Source organism: Chrysemys picta, chromosome 5, assembly GCF_011386835.1.
Source record: "Chrysemys picta bellii isolate R12L10 chromosome 5, ASM1138683v2, whole genome shotgun sequence".
Lineage (NCBI taxonomy): Eukaryota > Metazoa > Chordata > Testudines > Emydidae > Chrysemys > Chrysemys picta.
This window is the reverse complement of record NC_088795.1, coordinates 30,559,683-30,573,258: the sequence shown is the minus strand read 5'-3', so window position 1 is coordinate 30,573,258 and position 13,576 is coordinate 30,559,683. Positions and strand designations below refer to the sequence as shown.

The 13,576-nt window shown below is 41.5% G+C and overlaps 1 protein-coding gene and 1 long non-coding RNA gene across 3 annotated transcripts in view; one reads left to right on the top strand and one right to left on the bottom strand.

The window, feature by feature from the left end:
* The window catches only part of UBE2D3 (ubiquitin conjugating enzyme E2 D3), a 28,873-nt gene extending 22,847 nt beyond the window's left edge, over nt 1-6,026 (top strand). Inside the window, exons 4-8 of one of the 2 annotated variants that reach the window (XM_005287860.5) lie at nt 1,360-1,437; nt 1,794-1,899; nt 3,308-3,401; nt 3,954-4,003; nt 5,164-6,026. In XM_005287860.5, the coding sequence (XP_005287917.1) occupies nt 1,360-1,437; nt 1,794-1,899; nt 3,308-3,401; nt 3,954-4,002 (327 nt within the window). In that variant the 3' untranslated portion in view covers nt 4,003; nt 5,164-6,026. The remainder of the gene's footprint in view (nt 1-1,359; nt 1,438-1,793; nt 1,900-3,307; nt 3,402-3,953; nt 4,004-5,163) is intronic. The other variant, XM_005287861.5, reaches the window with a different exon arrangement.
* LOC135983911 (uncharacterized) overlaps nt 5,468-13,576 on the bottom strand; it is a 27,645-nt gene continuing 19,536 nt past the window's right edge. The window contains exon 3 of the long non-coding RNA XR_010601737.1: nt 5,468-11,683. This is a non-coding gene — a long non-coding RNA (uncharacterized LOC135983911). The remainder of the gene's footprint in view (nt 11,684-13,576) is intronic.

Sequence of the window (13,576 nt, the reverse complement as noted above, 5' to 3'; positions counted from 1 at the left end):
TAGTAAGACTTGCCTCCAGCATGTATACAATAAAAGGGTTGAAGTAGTTCTTGAACTTCTCATTTGACAATATAGCAGTTTTTCAGTGACTGCTACATGCGCTTAATCTCTGCCAAGGCTTTCTCATTGAAGTGTCAACTCTAACATTGTTTTTGCCACTTGACATATCTGTTGGCTTTTTACTACATTGCTTCATTTGCAGATATTAAAGGATATATATAAACTAAAGGAATAGGATCTGGCTAGTCTGTATATAAACAAGTGATTGGTCTTAAAGGATATAATATTTAAAAAATATATCAACAGAATAAAGCCAGCTTCCAGTATTCCTGTAAACCAAGTATGTGAAACCCATTGTGACAAGGATCAAATTACCCTTTTTTGCTCAGTCCTGAGGCCAAGAGTGTGTGTGTGATTTAAAAAAAGGCAATAAGAAAGAACTACAAAATTTGCCTATCACGGAATGTGCTGCTTTAGCCAGCAAAGTTAAATATTGCACTTAAAAAGACTTTTTAATAAAGCTTTTACTTTTTCTAAAACTTCCTCTTTTGTATGTGCTTCTCTCCTTCCTCTCTCTCTCTCTTTCTCCTCCTCCCCCCTCCCCGTCCCCTCCTCCCCATGACAAGTCACTGGCTCAGTCTCCACCTTTTGAGAGTATTCTCTGTTGCCCTACTTTGGGTGGTAATTCCACCACCACCACTTGAACCTGAGAATTTCCCCCCATTGAGGTTATCATTATGATTGCCTTTTTCCTGAGCAGGGGAAGAAAATACATTTCCAGGAACCTGGTTATGTGCAACCCAGAGGCAGGGATCCAGGCATATGGCGAGAGAAAGCACTGGCAGGCTAAGCAGTGATGATGGCAGGGACAGAATATGCAGAAGGCTGGAAAGGACTGCAACTGGCCTACAAACAACTGCTACAAGGGCAGGGGGAATAGGGCTCAGTTGCTTGTGGCTAGTCAGGCACTTACTCCCTACTAAGCTCCTCTCATTCCAGCTTTCTTCTGACTCTCTGAGCTGCTGCAGTTTGGATACATCTGGAACTGCAGGGTGGAAGAAGCTGTAAGAACCAGCATGTTCTGGCCTGCATGTGACACACTTGCTTTAAACTAAGGCTTTACAGAATACAATTGTTTTAGGAGGAAATTAATTGTCAGTGACCAACTTGATTTGCTACAGTCAGTTATCTCTTTCCACCAATATTAAGCCCAGGTATCATCAAAATTCAATGCTTATATTGTGGATTAAACATCTTATTTGTGTTTAAGTGAATGATTTGCCTTGCTAATTGAGTAGTGTATCTTCTCACAAAAGTTAATTCAGGAGTATAATTACAGTGGACATGTTTCTTCGACAGAATGACAGTCCATATCAAGGCGGCGTATTCTTCTTGACAATTCACTTTCCTACAGACTACCCTTTCAAACCACCTAAGGCAAGTAGTCTTTTCTTTGTGAGACTAATGCTCTTTAATGAGCCGAGCATAGGAACGGAAATCGGGAACATCTGAATTCTAATAGCAGCGCTGCTTCACTTGGGCTTTTTTGTCTTCACTGCCAGACAAGTGGAAATGATATTTATAAATATAAAGTGTTGATAACTCATGTTTTGTACAGTGGTGAGAAAAAGTAGCATATAAGTGCTGAGTATCTGATTCAAATGCTTTGTGTTCAGGGGCCACAATACATATTTCAGTAAGTCTGGTGTACCTTATCTGTGCTTATGTGTAACTCTTATTAATTATGCTATTTAACATATGTGAAACAAATACTTATCTATTTTTTGTTATAGGTTGCATTTACAACAAGAATCTATCATCCAAATATTAACAGTAATGGCAGCATTTGTCTCGATATTCTAAGATCACAGTGGTCTCCTGCTTTAACTATTTCTAAAGGTGAAGAAAATATTACAATTTCCATCTTCCTTTTGATACTGTAATTTTTTTGCTTAGTTTTTCTTGGCATTCCATGAATCTCCCATTATACTCTAGCCTGAGAAGAGAAGGGCATCTTGCATATGTGGTAATGATTACATTGTCGCATGCTTATTTATTTCACCTTTTATTTAAAAAAACAAAACTTTGTGCAGTTTTACTTTAGCTAATATAGAGCAGTTTTCTACTCACCAACATGAACCAGTGCAGTTGAATCCCTGTATGAACACTTACATTAGAGTGGCTTATTTCAGTTTTAACCTATTCCTAAATTAAGATAATCTGAAATTAACCTGGTTTTAAACCAAAATAAGTGTCTACACAACCTTTTGCATTGGTTTAAGTAGGTTGGTCTAAAATTGTAACTTAAGTTGGTGCATCTGTGCACATAGAAAACTACTAATTTTAGTTGATCAGTCTAATGCTTTGCAGTTAATTGCTAGCTGCTAGCATGGAGTATTAATTTCCATATATGAATTTAGGAATCATATTTTAGATTGTGATCAGTACTGCTTTGTGTTTTTTCACTTCCACTTCCTGTAAATGTGAATATTCTCATTAAATCTAATGAATTCAACTCCTGAAACTAATTGACTTCAAGAAAAGCTCACCAGAGCTCACTTCCCTTTTTTGGTTTGGTAGATCCCCGTGAGATCGGTTGCACTAGTCAGAATAAGCAAAGGGTTCCTTTATCTATAGAACTAGTGATTCCTGCCTATTCATGGAGCAAGAACCAAGCTTGGGTCTGAATTTGGATCTGCATGTTGTGTTGACGCTATACCCCCAGCTTGCTTGTTCTGAATTTTACACAGGTTTAAAAACCACTGATGGGAAATGAAGAATGTAAAGAATAAGTTGCTTCAAACAGTATTTCTCCATAGTAGTCTTACTTTAGTGTTTCTTTTTATCTTATCAGTATGTATCTAGTTTGATCAGCCTAGAATATTACTGTATTATTACTTTGCAGAGAAGAAATCACATCTGATTCTAATCTGTTTATCAGAGACTTCTAGCTGAAAGAGCTGATTGCCACTGTAACGTTATAGTTTGGACAGCGTTACCTTTCTCTGTATATATTTGTGGGACACTGGGAGCTGCTAGAGTCAGAGGAGTTCAGGAACAAACAAAAGGGGGAGGGGGGGTTAGTTAAACAATTTATAAATATATTTTAATGATTGTGAGCCACACATTTAGAGTTGGGCTTTGCAATTTGCCTCTAAACTTACTCAGCATGCATCATAAGACTAATGAATTTTTTCTTTATAGCATACTGAGGTTGTCCTAACAAAGCAAAAAACTATATTTCCATTGTATTTAATTGAGATCTTTGTTCAGATTTCACTGAGCAATCTTTTTGGTTATTTTGCAGTTCTCTTATCCATTTGTTCACTGTTATGTGATCCAAATCCAGATGACCCCCTAGTGCCAGAGATTGCACGTATCTATAAAACAGACAGAGACAAGTAAGTACAGGATTATATAAGGATAATTTACTAATATATTGTGAAACATACTCTTCTTGTGTTAGAAAACAATGGTGGGGAATGAATGTTACTTGTGATCTCTCCATCTTAGACTGAATTTGTGGCATAGGAAGGAGTAATTGGTATTTTTTGGCTATGGAAACGTAACTACGAAGAAATGTGTGTTATCTTTGAAACTGCAGGGAGGTGTTTCACTAATGTTGCAGTGATTTGTATTTGACAGGTTATCTAAAATTATTGGTTTACTCTAAGCAGTCTCATGTGAGACTCTGAAATAGTATCAGTTCATATAAAACCTCTAAAGTTTGAGGAGAGAAATTACCCTTGTAAATACTCTAGTGCCTTCGTTTGATAACTGCATACTTTTTCCATTTTGGTGCTTCCCATTGGATAAAGGCTTTATGATCTTCTATCTGCGTAGAAACTGTTTTGTCTCAAACATGGTTTTTACAGTTTCACTGAGTTCTAGTGAACTCAGTGAAATAGCTGTTGAAGTTTGTATATTAATATTAAATATACTTGTCCAATTAGGTACAATAGGTTAGCAAGAGAGTGGACAGAGAAATACGCTATGCTGTAGGGTAAGAATATTTGCACTTGATGGTGCATTTAACAAAATGGGGACGGTCAGCACTTGAGTGCTGCATGCTTTAAGGCACTGGATTAACTAACAAAGATAATGGATTTATCAGTTACTGAACCTGAATATTTAACAGCTTGATCTGTGATTAGTGTGAAATGTATTTGCCAATTACTATATCTCACAAATAGATAATATTCTTGCATGGCAAAACAAACATAGTGGTAGTAAGAAACAGATTTTTTTGAATTGTTGAGGTTCTGAGATATCTTGTACCTCTGTCCTGGTGAGTATTTAATCAAATTTTGTAGAGACTGGGGGTGGAGGGAACTGGTCTGTGTAGTCAAACCACCGTGTATAAATAAAAATCTAGATGGTCCAAATTCATACTCTGTGTGTACAGGCAAAAAGGAAAAATTACTGTTTTGGGTTTTTTACTTTCTGCTTGTATAGTTGGAAATTAACTTAATACTGACAAGCATGCTGTTAAGTAAACTAATTGTATCTGTCCAATTCCTGTAGATTAGTGTGTTGTACAAAAAGTTAATGGCCTATTTTAATATCCCTTTCTAAAAGCAAACATTGGCTGGAATTCACTATCATTTTTCAGTTAAAACTTCTGTGCCTGGGCAGTATGCTGGTATGAAAAATGGGGTCTTGCGTCATTCTGCAACTGAAATAGAAATTTTGTCAGGACATAACTGAAAATCCACTAATAACATAATTGACTGTGGGGTTCAATATATCCTCTCTAATCATAGCATGTAGTATTCTTTAGACTTCGTTCTAAAACCAGGCTCCAAACAACCTAATATATCTAGCAAAAAAGTGAACTTTTAATTTTCACCCCTTTTTACTGTCCTCCACCCATCCCCAATGCTATATTCTTTCATAACATGCTTCTAGCAACTTACCTGTCTTCTATGCAATCTAAGTGTGTTTCATATAGTCTCAAAATGTAGGCTTTTGTTCTAAGTTTCTTGAAAACGTTCTAGTAAGACTTGTTTTTCTTCAGTAAAAGATCACATATGAAAGTATAGAAAGAACTGGAACAGCCAGTTGAAAGCAGCAGCAGTGAATTTCTTCAGTAAGAAATTACTGAAAACTATCACATTGTGCTTTAACTGGACCTGTTTAATGTGTTTCCTCCTTTATTCACAGATACAACAGAATATCTCGGGAATGGACTCAGAAGTATGCCATGTGATGATACCTTAAAGTCAGAATAACCTGCATTATAGCTGGAATAAACTTTAAATTACTGTTCCTTTTTTGATTTTCTTATCCGGCTGCTCCCCTATCAGACCTCATCTTTTTATTTTTTTGTTTACCTCCTTCCATTCATGCACATGCTCATCTGAGAAGACTTTAGTTTTTCCAGCTTTGGACAATAACTGCTTTTAGAATCTATAAAGTAGTTACACAAGAACAATTGCCCAACATTCAGAAATTTTTTTAAAAGGAGCATGTGTATTATGTGGCCAATGTCTTCATTCTAACTTGGTTATGAGACTAAAACCATTCCTCACTGCTCTAACAGATACTGAAGATAGCACCTGAGGGGAGGGGAGATGGATGTTCACTTTTCTCACATCAATGGAAGTAACATTGCAGTAGCGACATCCATCCTGTTTTAAACCTTCCAGTGTTAGAGATTTGAGGTTTTTATTATATGCTTATGCTCATAACTGACATGGCTGAAGAATTGGTACAGAATCTATAGCATCAGAATCGAAAATGTGATGTATCTTATGCATGTCAATAAAAGAATGACCAGTTCTTGTTCTACAGAGAATGAAAATTTGGAAGTCAAACGTCCCTTGTATTCCAAAATAGGGTCTCGGAACATTTTTGTAATTCATTTAAATTTTGTTAGGAGGCTTGGAGCTATTAGTTAATCTGTCTTCCAGAACACTGTTTAATATAGCACTGAATAAATGAAGCAAGTTGTCAATGGATGAGTGATCAACTAATAGCTCTGCTAATAACTGATTTATTTTCTTCAATAAAGTTGCATAAACCAATGAGTTAGCTGCCTGGATTAATCAATATGGGAAACAATCTTTTGTAAAAGCAAAGCTGGTTTTTGTATATACTGTTGGGATTTGCCTCATTGTTTGACATCAAATAATGATGTAAAGTTCAATAGAGTGAATCTTTTGCCATTTTCAGTTATAATACTTGGTCTGTTGCAGGTTGACACATTGATCAGCCTGATGTATGCAGAATTAATAAGCTAACCTAGTAGTGTAGCCTTAGTGTGCTATACTTGGTACTGGGAGCCCAGAGTTCAGGGATGGACTTGGGACCCAGCAGATCTGAAGTGGTGTATTGTGGAGGCATTTCCAGATGCACCCTGTTTGCTGACTGAGAAGCTTTTCTTCACCTTGTACACACGATAGCTGAAAGATCTTAATGCGGGAGTAATAATGGGGCAAAAACTGCAAAATAAAGTACTGTTTTGATGTGGGAGTTGTCATGAGGCTGTGTTGAAGTGACTTTACTATGTGGGATGTTTGTTGTTCATTGAAAAGGACTTGTTCTGCCATGCTGCCATTTACATTAATGAATATTTTAATACAACAGACATTTATTTCAGGTGACTAAACGTGAATGAATAAAGAGTCATTGCTATTGGATTTTTTTATTTGACAAGAAACACTGTCTTGTGCCATTAGTTTCTTTCCTCTGCAACAAGGGCATTATTAATCATCCTGCTTTTTTCTTTCCTGCCATCTTTCTCATGGATTTCCTTATTTTTTTGTCTCCATTCTTACTGTTCATAGCTTCATTTTTTTCCTAGTCCTATGCTATCAGTTTGTGCATCTGTGACTGCTCTCTGGCACCACTTTTTGCACTGCTTATAGTTTATGTGCATTCTAATTCCTTGTCTCCACATGGATATGGAAAGTTAGATGTAAAATAAATGTTAAACCTTAACTTTTATAAAATATTTGAATATGTAGTTTGGTACATGGTTTGTTCTGGTTTTAAAATAGAGGTGCAATTCAAATACCATCTAGTTTTCTTAAATATGCTTTCTGGAATATTAGGCAAAGGTGTCATTCTTGACTAAGCATGGACCTATTACTAGTTCAGTAACCGGATTCTTGTGGTGGTCTTTTCCATTTCTACAGGGTGTATCTATATCAGTTCTTTTGGGATCAGGTGAATTTTTATAGATACAATTAATGTTAGCTGAGCATTGCAATTTAAGATTGAGAGGTAAGACAGTGTGCTCACATAATGTTTGTAAGCTGCAAAACATGTTGCTCAGACAGATGTCTTTATTGCTTGAGTGTTCATTTGATATATTTACTACCCCCTCTCCCAGGTACAATGTACTCCTCTTCAAACAAGTTATGGGCTTGTTGCGGGAATTAATGGGCAAAGTTTGTAGCTTGTGATATGCAGGTCAGATTAGTTTGTTAAATTTAGAAAGATGCATAATCTATTAATTGTATGAGGTACAGCAAACGCTTGCTGTAAGAGCAGTACCATCTAACTTGAGCAGAAAATCAAGCCAGAAGACGATGAAGTGACCTGATTAGGAAGAGAAAAGTAGAATCCAGTTGAGATAGTGAGGTCACTCTTATCCTGCCACAGGAAAAAAAATGCCTTGGTCCTCAATCTACCTGAGTAATTCACCTGCAAAGGCACCTACAAATTGAAGCTGGATTAGGTATGTTAGAGTGAGGAAGCATTGTGCAAAATCAAGATAGGATCTATATTTTAGCCAATCAGAAGTTTTCTGATGTTTTCTGTTGGTCAATATCAGTTCGCTGAAATTGAAAATTTCAGGTGTTCAGTGTATTCCCACTCATGGGATGTGCCAGACAGTGCTGCCTGAACTGTGTTTATAGTGTGAATTTATAGTGCGTTTCCATGGGAACGTGTCAACTTCAACTACATTTAGGATGGAAATTTGCCTCGTTCACTGCCAGTTTGCCTGCCTAGCTCCTTGGCAACTTCTCCATGAGAGCCAAGGAGCATATTTTTTTTGTCCTGGAAATACTGAAACATTCTCATAGCAGGAACATTTTAAGACTAAATATTGCGGGATTTCACTTCTCTCCATAAAATTTTTGAGAGTTAGGCTTTTGTCTATTGGGATGAAGCTTTTTTCCAGAACCTCGGTTTTTTGCAGAAGTGAAATTGTTTCCCAGACAGCTCTGAGATTTAAGTCAAGGATGGTGCATATAATAATGGAAGTAGCTCCTATGTTCTGAAGCTACTTTACAATTCAGAGGCTTAAATTGAATAGGAAAAATTAGGACTTTAAATATTCTAAATTACTTTTCTCTGATACAGCTACCAATTAGTCCATTATGTCGTCATGGCATAACAGAAAATATCAAATCAGTACAGGTCAGAGTTTTGTCGGTGTTAGGACAGCTTGAAGGAAAAAATTGACAACTCAATTTTAGTGTTAAACTCATACAGTAACTTGCTTGATAGGTTTTTTTAAGGTTATTTATGCTTTTCAGTGGGTTTTAGATTAGTCCCTAAACAAATATTAGTCAAATGTCCCAAATCTTCTAAACCTGTATCATTATCAAAGGTGTTTTTGATGTCAGTTATTTTGAATATGAGAAACAAAAAACAAGTGGAGAATAACTTAGGCGTTTAGTCTTTAAAAGCTTGTCAGGAAACAAGGGCAGTGAAAAACCTAGGGTATGTCTACACTACGAAATTAGGTCGATTTTATACAGTTGATCGTGTGTGTCCCCACTAAGCATATTAAGTCGGCGGAGTGCGTCCACAGTACCGAGGCTAGCGTCGACTTTCGGAGCGTTGCACTGTGGGTAGCTATCCCGCAGTCTCCGCCACCCATTGGAATTCTGGGTTGAGCTCCCAACGCCTGATGGGGCAAAAACATTGTCGTGGGTTTTTTTGGGTCAGCCCTCGCCCCCCGTGAAAGCAATGGCAAACAATCGTTTCTCGCCTTTTTTCCTGCGTTACCCGTGCAGACAACATACCACGGCAAAGCATGGAGCCCGCTCAGCTCACCGTCACTGTACGTCTCCTGGGTGCTGCTGGTAGACGTGGTACTGCATTGCTACACAGCAGCAGCTCCTTGCCTTCATGGCAGCAGACGATACAATACGACTGCTAGCTGTCATTGTCATCTCCTGGGTGCTTCTGGCTGACCTTGGTGAGGTCGGTAGGGGTGCCTGGACATAAATCGGAGTGACTCTAGGTCATTCTCTTCTTTAAGTTTTGTCTCATGGAGATTCAGTCCTGCCTGGAATATCATGCGAACTGGAGGCTTCTGCCTCAGGCTGCTCTCCCAGCTGGCAGCACCACACAGTCGCACCTACCCCTTGTTCCCATGGCTCGTGAAGCCTGGACAGTTCAACTATAGGCTGAGCAAGCGCAGAATGGTGGTAGAATGTGCCTTTGGATGTTTAAAAGCTCGCTGGTGCTGTTTGCTGACTAGGCTGTCTGTGATTAGAGCACAGCAAGGCGCGCTGTGCATCACAGAGGCTCTGAAAACCAGTTTCATGACTGGCCAGGCTTCGGTGTGACAGTTGTGTGTTTCTCCTTGATGCAAACCTGCCCCCTTTGTTGATTTTAATTCCCTATAAGCCATAGCATCAGTTGCCTCTCCCTCCGTGAGAGCAATGGAAGACAATCGTTTCGTGCCTTTTTTTCCATGCAGATGCCATACCACAGCAAGCATGCAACCCGCTCATCTCAGCTGCCGCTGTTGTGTCCTGGGTGCTGCTGGCAGCAGACAGTGCAGTAGGGCTGCAAACCATAGTCATCGAACGACCGCTTCTGCTGCCACTCTGCTCTCCTGCAGATGCCATACCACGGCAAGGCATGGAGCCCGCTCAGATCACCGCAGCAGTTATGAGCACTGTAAACACTATGTGCATCGTCCTGTAGTATATGCAGCACCAGAAACTTCAAAAGCAAGCGAGGAGGCGACAGCAGCGAGGACATGGACGTAGACTTCTCACAAAGTACGGGCCCCGGCAATGTGCACATCATGGTGTTAATAGGGCAGATTCATGCTGTGGAACGCCGATTCTGGGCCCGGGAAACAAGCACAGACTGGTGGGACCGCATAGTGTTGCAGGTCTGGGACGATTCCCAGTGGCTGTGAAACTTTCGCATGCGTAAGGGCATTTTCATGGAACTTTTGACTTGCTTTCCCCTGCCCTGAAGCGCAAGAATACCAAGATGAGAGCAGCCCTCACAGTTCACAAGCGAGTTGCGATAGCCCTCTGGACACTTGCAATGCCAGACAGCTACTGGTCAGTCGGGAATCATTTTGGAGTGGGCAAAGCTACTGTGAGGGGTGCTGTGATCCAAGTAGCAACGCGATCACTGAGCTGCTGCTGTCAAGGGTAGTGACTGGGAAATGGGCAGGTCATAGTGGATGGCTTTACTGCAATGGGATTCCCTAACTGTGGTGGGGCGATAGACGGAACACATCCCTATCTTGGGACCGGAGCACCAAGGTAGCCAATACATAACCATTGGGGATGTTGAAATGCCTATAGTTATCCTTGGGGACCCAGCCTACCCCTTAATGCCATGGCTCATTAAGCCATACACATGCACCCTGGACAGTAGTCAGGAACAGTTCAACTATAGGCTGAGCAAGTGCAGAATAGTAGAATGTGCATGTGGATGTTTAAAAGCACGCCGGCGCAGTTTACTGACTCGGTTAGACCACAACGAAACCAATATTCCCATTATTACTGCTTGCTGTGTGCTCCACAATATCTGAGAGAGTAAGAGGGAGACGTTTGACGGGGTGGGGGGTTGAGACAAATCGCCTGGCCGCTGATTACGCGCAGCCAGACACCAGGGCAGTTAGAGCAGCAGCAGGGCACGGTGTGCATCAGAGAAGCTTTGAAAACCAGTTTCATGACTGGCCAGGCTACGGTGTGAAAGTTCTGTTTGTTTCTCCTTGGTGAAAACCCGCCCCCTTGGTTCACTCTACTTTCCTGTAAGCCAACCGCCCTCCGCTTCCCCCTTTGATCACCGCTTGCAGAGGCGATAGTAGTTTCAAATTCATTCTTTATTAATTCGTCACACAAATGGGGGGACAACTACCAAGTTATCCCCCCATTTGTGTGAGGGGTGGAGAAGGAGGGAAGCACCGGGTGGGGTGGTGGGGGAGGAGGGAAGGACAAGGCCACACTCTACTTCAAAACTTATTGAATGCCAGCTTTCTATTGCTTGGGTAGTCCTCTGGGTTGGAGTGGTTGGGTGCCTGGACGCCCCCCCCACCACGTTCTTGGGCGTCTGGTTGAAAGGCTGTGGAACTTGGGGAAGCAGGAGGTTGATTACACAGGGGCTGCAGTGGCGGTGCTCCTACTGTGCTCCTGCTGCCTTTCCTGCACCTCAACCATACGCCGAAGCATATCAGTTTGATCCTCCAGTAGCCTTAGCATTGCTTTCTGCCTCTTCTCATCACGCTGATGCCACCTCTTCTCTTGCTCCCGCCACTTGTCCTCTCATGCGTCCCTCCTGTCCTCACATGCATTTTGTGCTTTTCTGCACTCTGACATTGTCTGCCTCCACGCATTCTGCTGGGCTCTTTCAGTGTGGGAGGACTGCATGAGCTCAGCACATTTCATCACGAGTGCGGTTTTTTTTCGCCTTCTAATCTTCACTAGCCTCTGGGACAGAGATGATAGGGCGGGCGTTGAAACATTTGCAGCTGCGGGAGGGAAAAAGAGTATTTAGAGATACATTTTAGAGAACAATGGGTAGACTCTCTCACGGTGAACCAAGCGGTTAACGTTACATAGCATGTGTGCTTTCTTTACAAGGTCGCATTTTGCCTCTTGTATTGAGGGCCTGCTGGTTTGGTGTGAGAGATCACACACGCAGGGCCGGTGGGCAACAGAATTCGGCTTTCAGGCAGACATGGTAAGCCAGTGTCTTTTGGCTTCTTTAACTTCCATAACGTGGAAATGGTTTCAAACAGCAGTGCCCTCATTTCCCATACCAAGCACTCATTGGGTTGGCCATTTAAAAGGAGGGGCTGCGGTTTTCGGGTTAACGTGCAGCACAAATCCAACTGAAACCCTCCACACACACCCAATTTTCTGGGATGATCGCTTCACCCCTCCCCCCACTGCGTGGCTAACAGTGGGGATGATTTCTGTTCAGCCGCAGGCAAACAGGCCAGCAGGAACGGCCACCTCTGAATGTCCCCTTAATAAAATTCCCCTATTTCAACAGGTGACCATGAATGATATCACTCTCCTGAGGATAACCGAGAGAAAGAGGATTTCCACTCCATCCCCACACACTTTAACAGATTTTTCCAGTAGCTGGACTGGCCGCGAATACATCCCAAGTCTTCAGGGCAAATTAATCATTAAACACGCTTCTAAACCACGTCTTATATTTACAAAGGTACACTCCCCAGAGGTCCCTTCTCTGCCTTCAAGGTCCGGGAGCCTGCCTTGGGTGGGTTGGGAGGCTACTGGCTCCAGGGTGATAAACAGTTCCTGACTGTCAGGGAAAATGGTTTCTCCGCTTGCTTGCTGTGCGCTATCTTCAACCTCCTCCTCTTCCTTGTCCCCAAAGTCTGCATCCCTGTTGCGTGAGAATCCTTGACGGAGTTCACGCACAGGGGTGGGGTAGTTGTAGGGGCACCCCCTAGAATGGCATGCAGCTCATCATAGAAGCGGCATGTCTGGGGCTCTGACCCAGAGTGGCCGTTTGCCTCTCTGGTTCTTTGGTAGACTTGCCTGAGCTCCTTAAGTTTTACACCCCACTGCTGTGGATCCCTGTTATAGCCTTTATCCTTCATGCCCTTGGAGACTTTTTTTCAAACATTTGAGCATTTCATCTTTTGGAACAGAGTTTTGATAGCACGGATTCCTCTCCCGATACAGCGATCAGATCCAATACCTCCCGTTCGGTCCATGCTGGAGCTCTTTTGTGATTCTGGGACTGCATGGTCACTTGAGCTGATCAGCTCACTACACTGGCCAAACAGGAAATGAAGTTCAAAAGTTCGCGGGGCTTTTCCTGTCTACCTGGCCAGTGCATTTGAGTTGAGAGTGCTAGCTCCCGGAGGCCAATACCATCGAATTGCATCCACACTACCCCAAATTTGACCTAGCAAGGTCGATTTCAGGGCTAATCCCCTCGTCGGGAAGGAGTACAGAAATCGATTTTAAGAGCCCTGCAGCAAACTTCAAAAAAAAAAAAAATCCAGAAGGTAGCAAGGAAACAAAAAGTTGACAAAAATGGCTTCATCGTGTGGACGGGTGCAGTGTTAAATTGATCTAATGCTGCTAAATACGACCTAAACTTGTAGTGTAGACCAGGGCCTAGAGATGTAAGTTAGAGGATCATTTTATTTTTTTACCTTTCTGGTGATTAGAAACATGTTTTAAAATGTCCTAGTCTTTATGTAATGAGGAAAAAGTCTTAATTCAGATACTATCTACCCCTTTTAATGTTAGAACATCCGTTAGGGATAGCTCAGTGGTTTGAGCATTGGCCTGCTAAACCCAGGGTTGTAAATTCAATCCTTGAGGGGGCCATTTAGGGATCTGGGGCAAAAATCTGTCTGGGGATTGGTCCTGCTTTG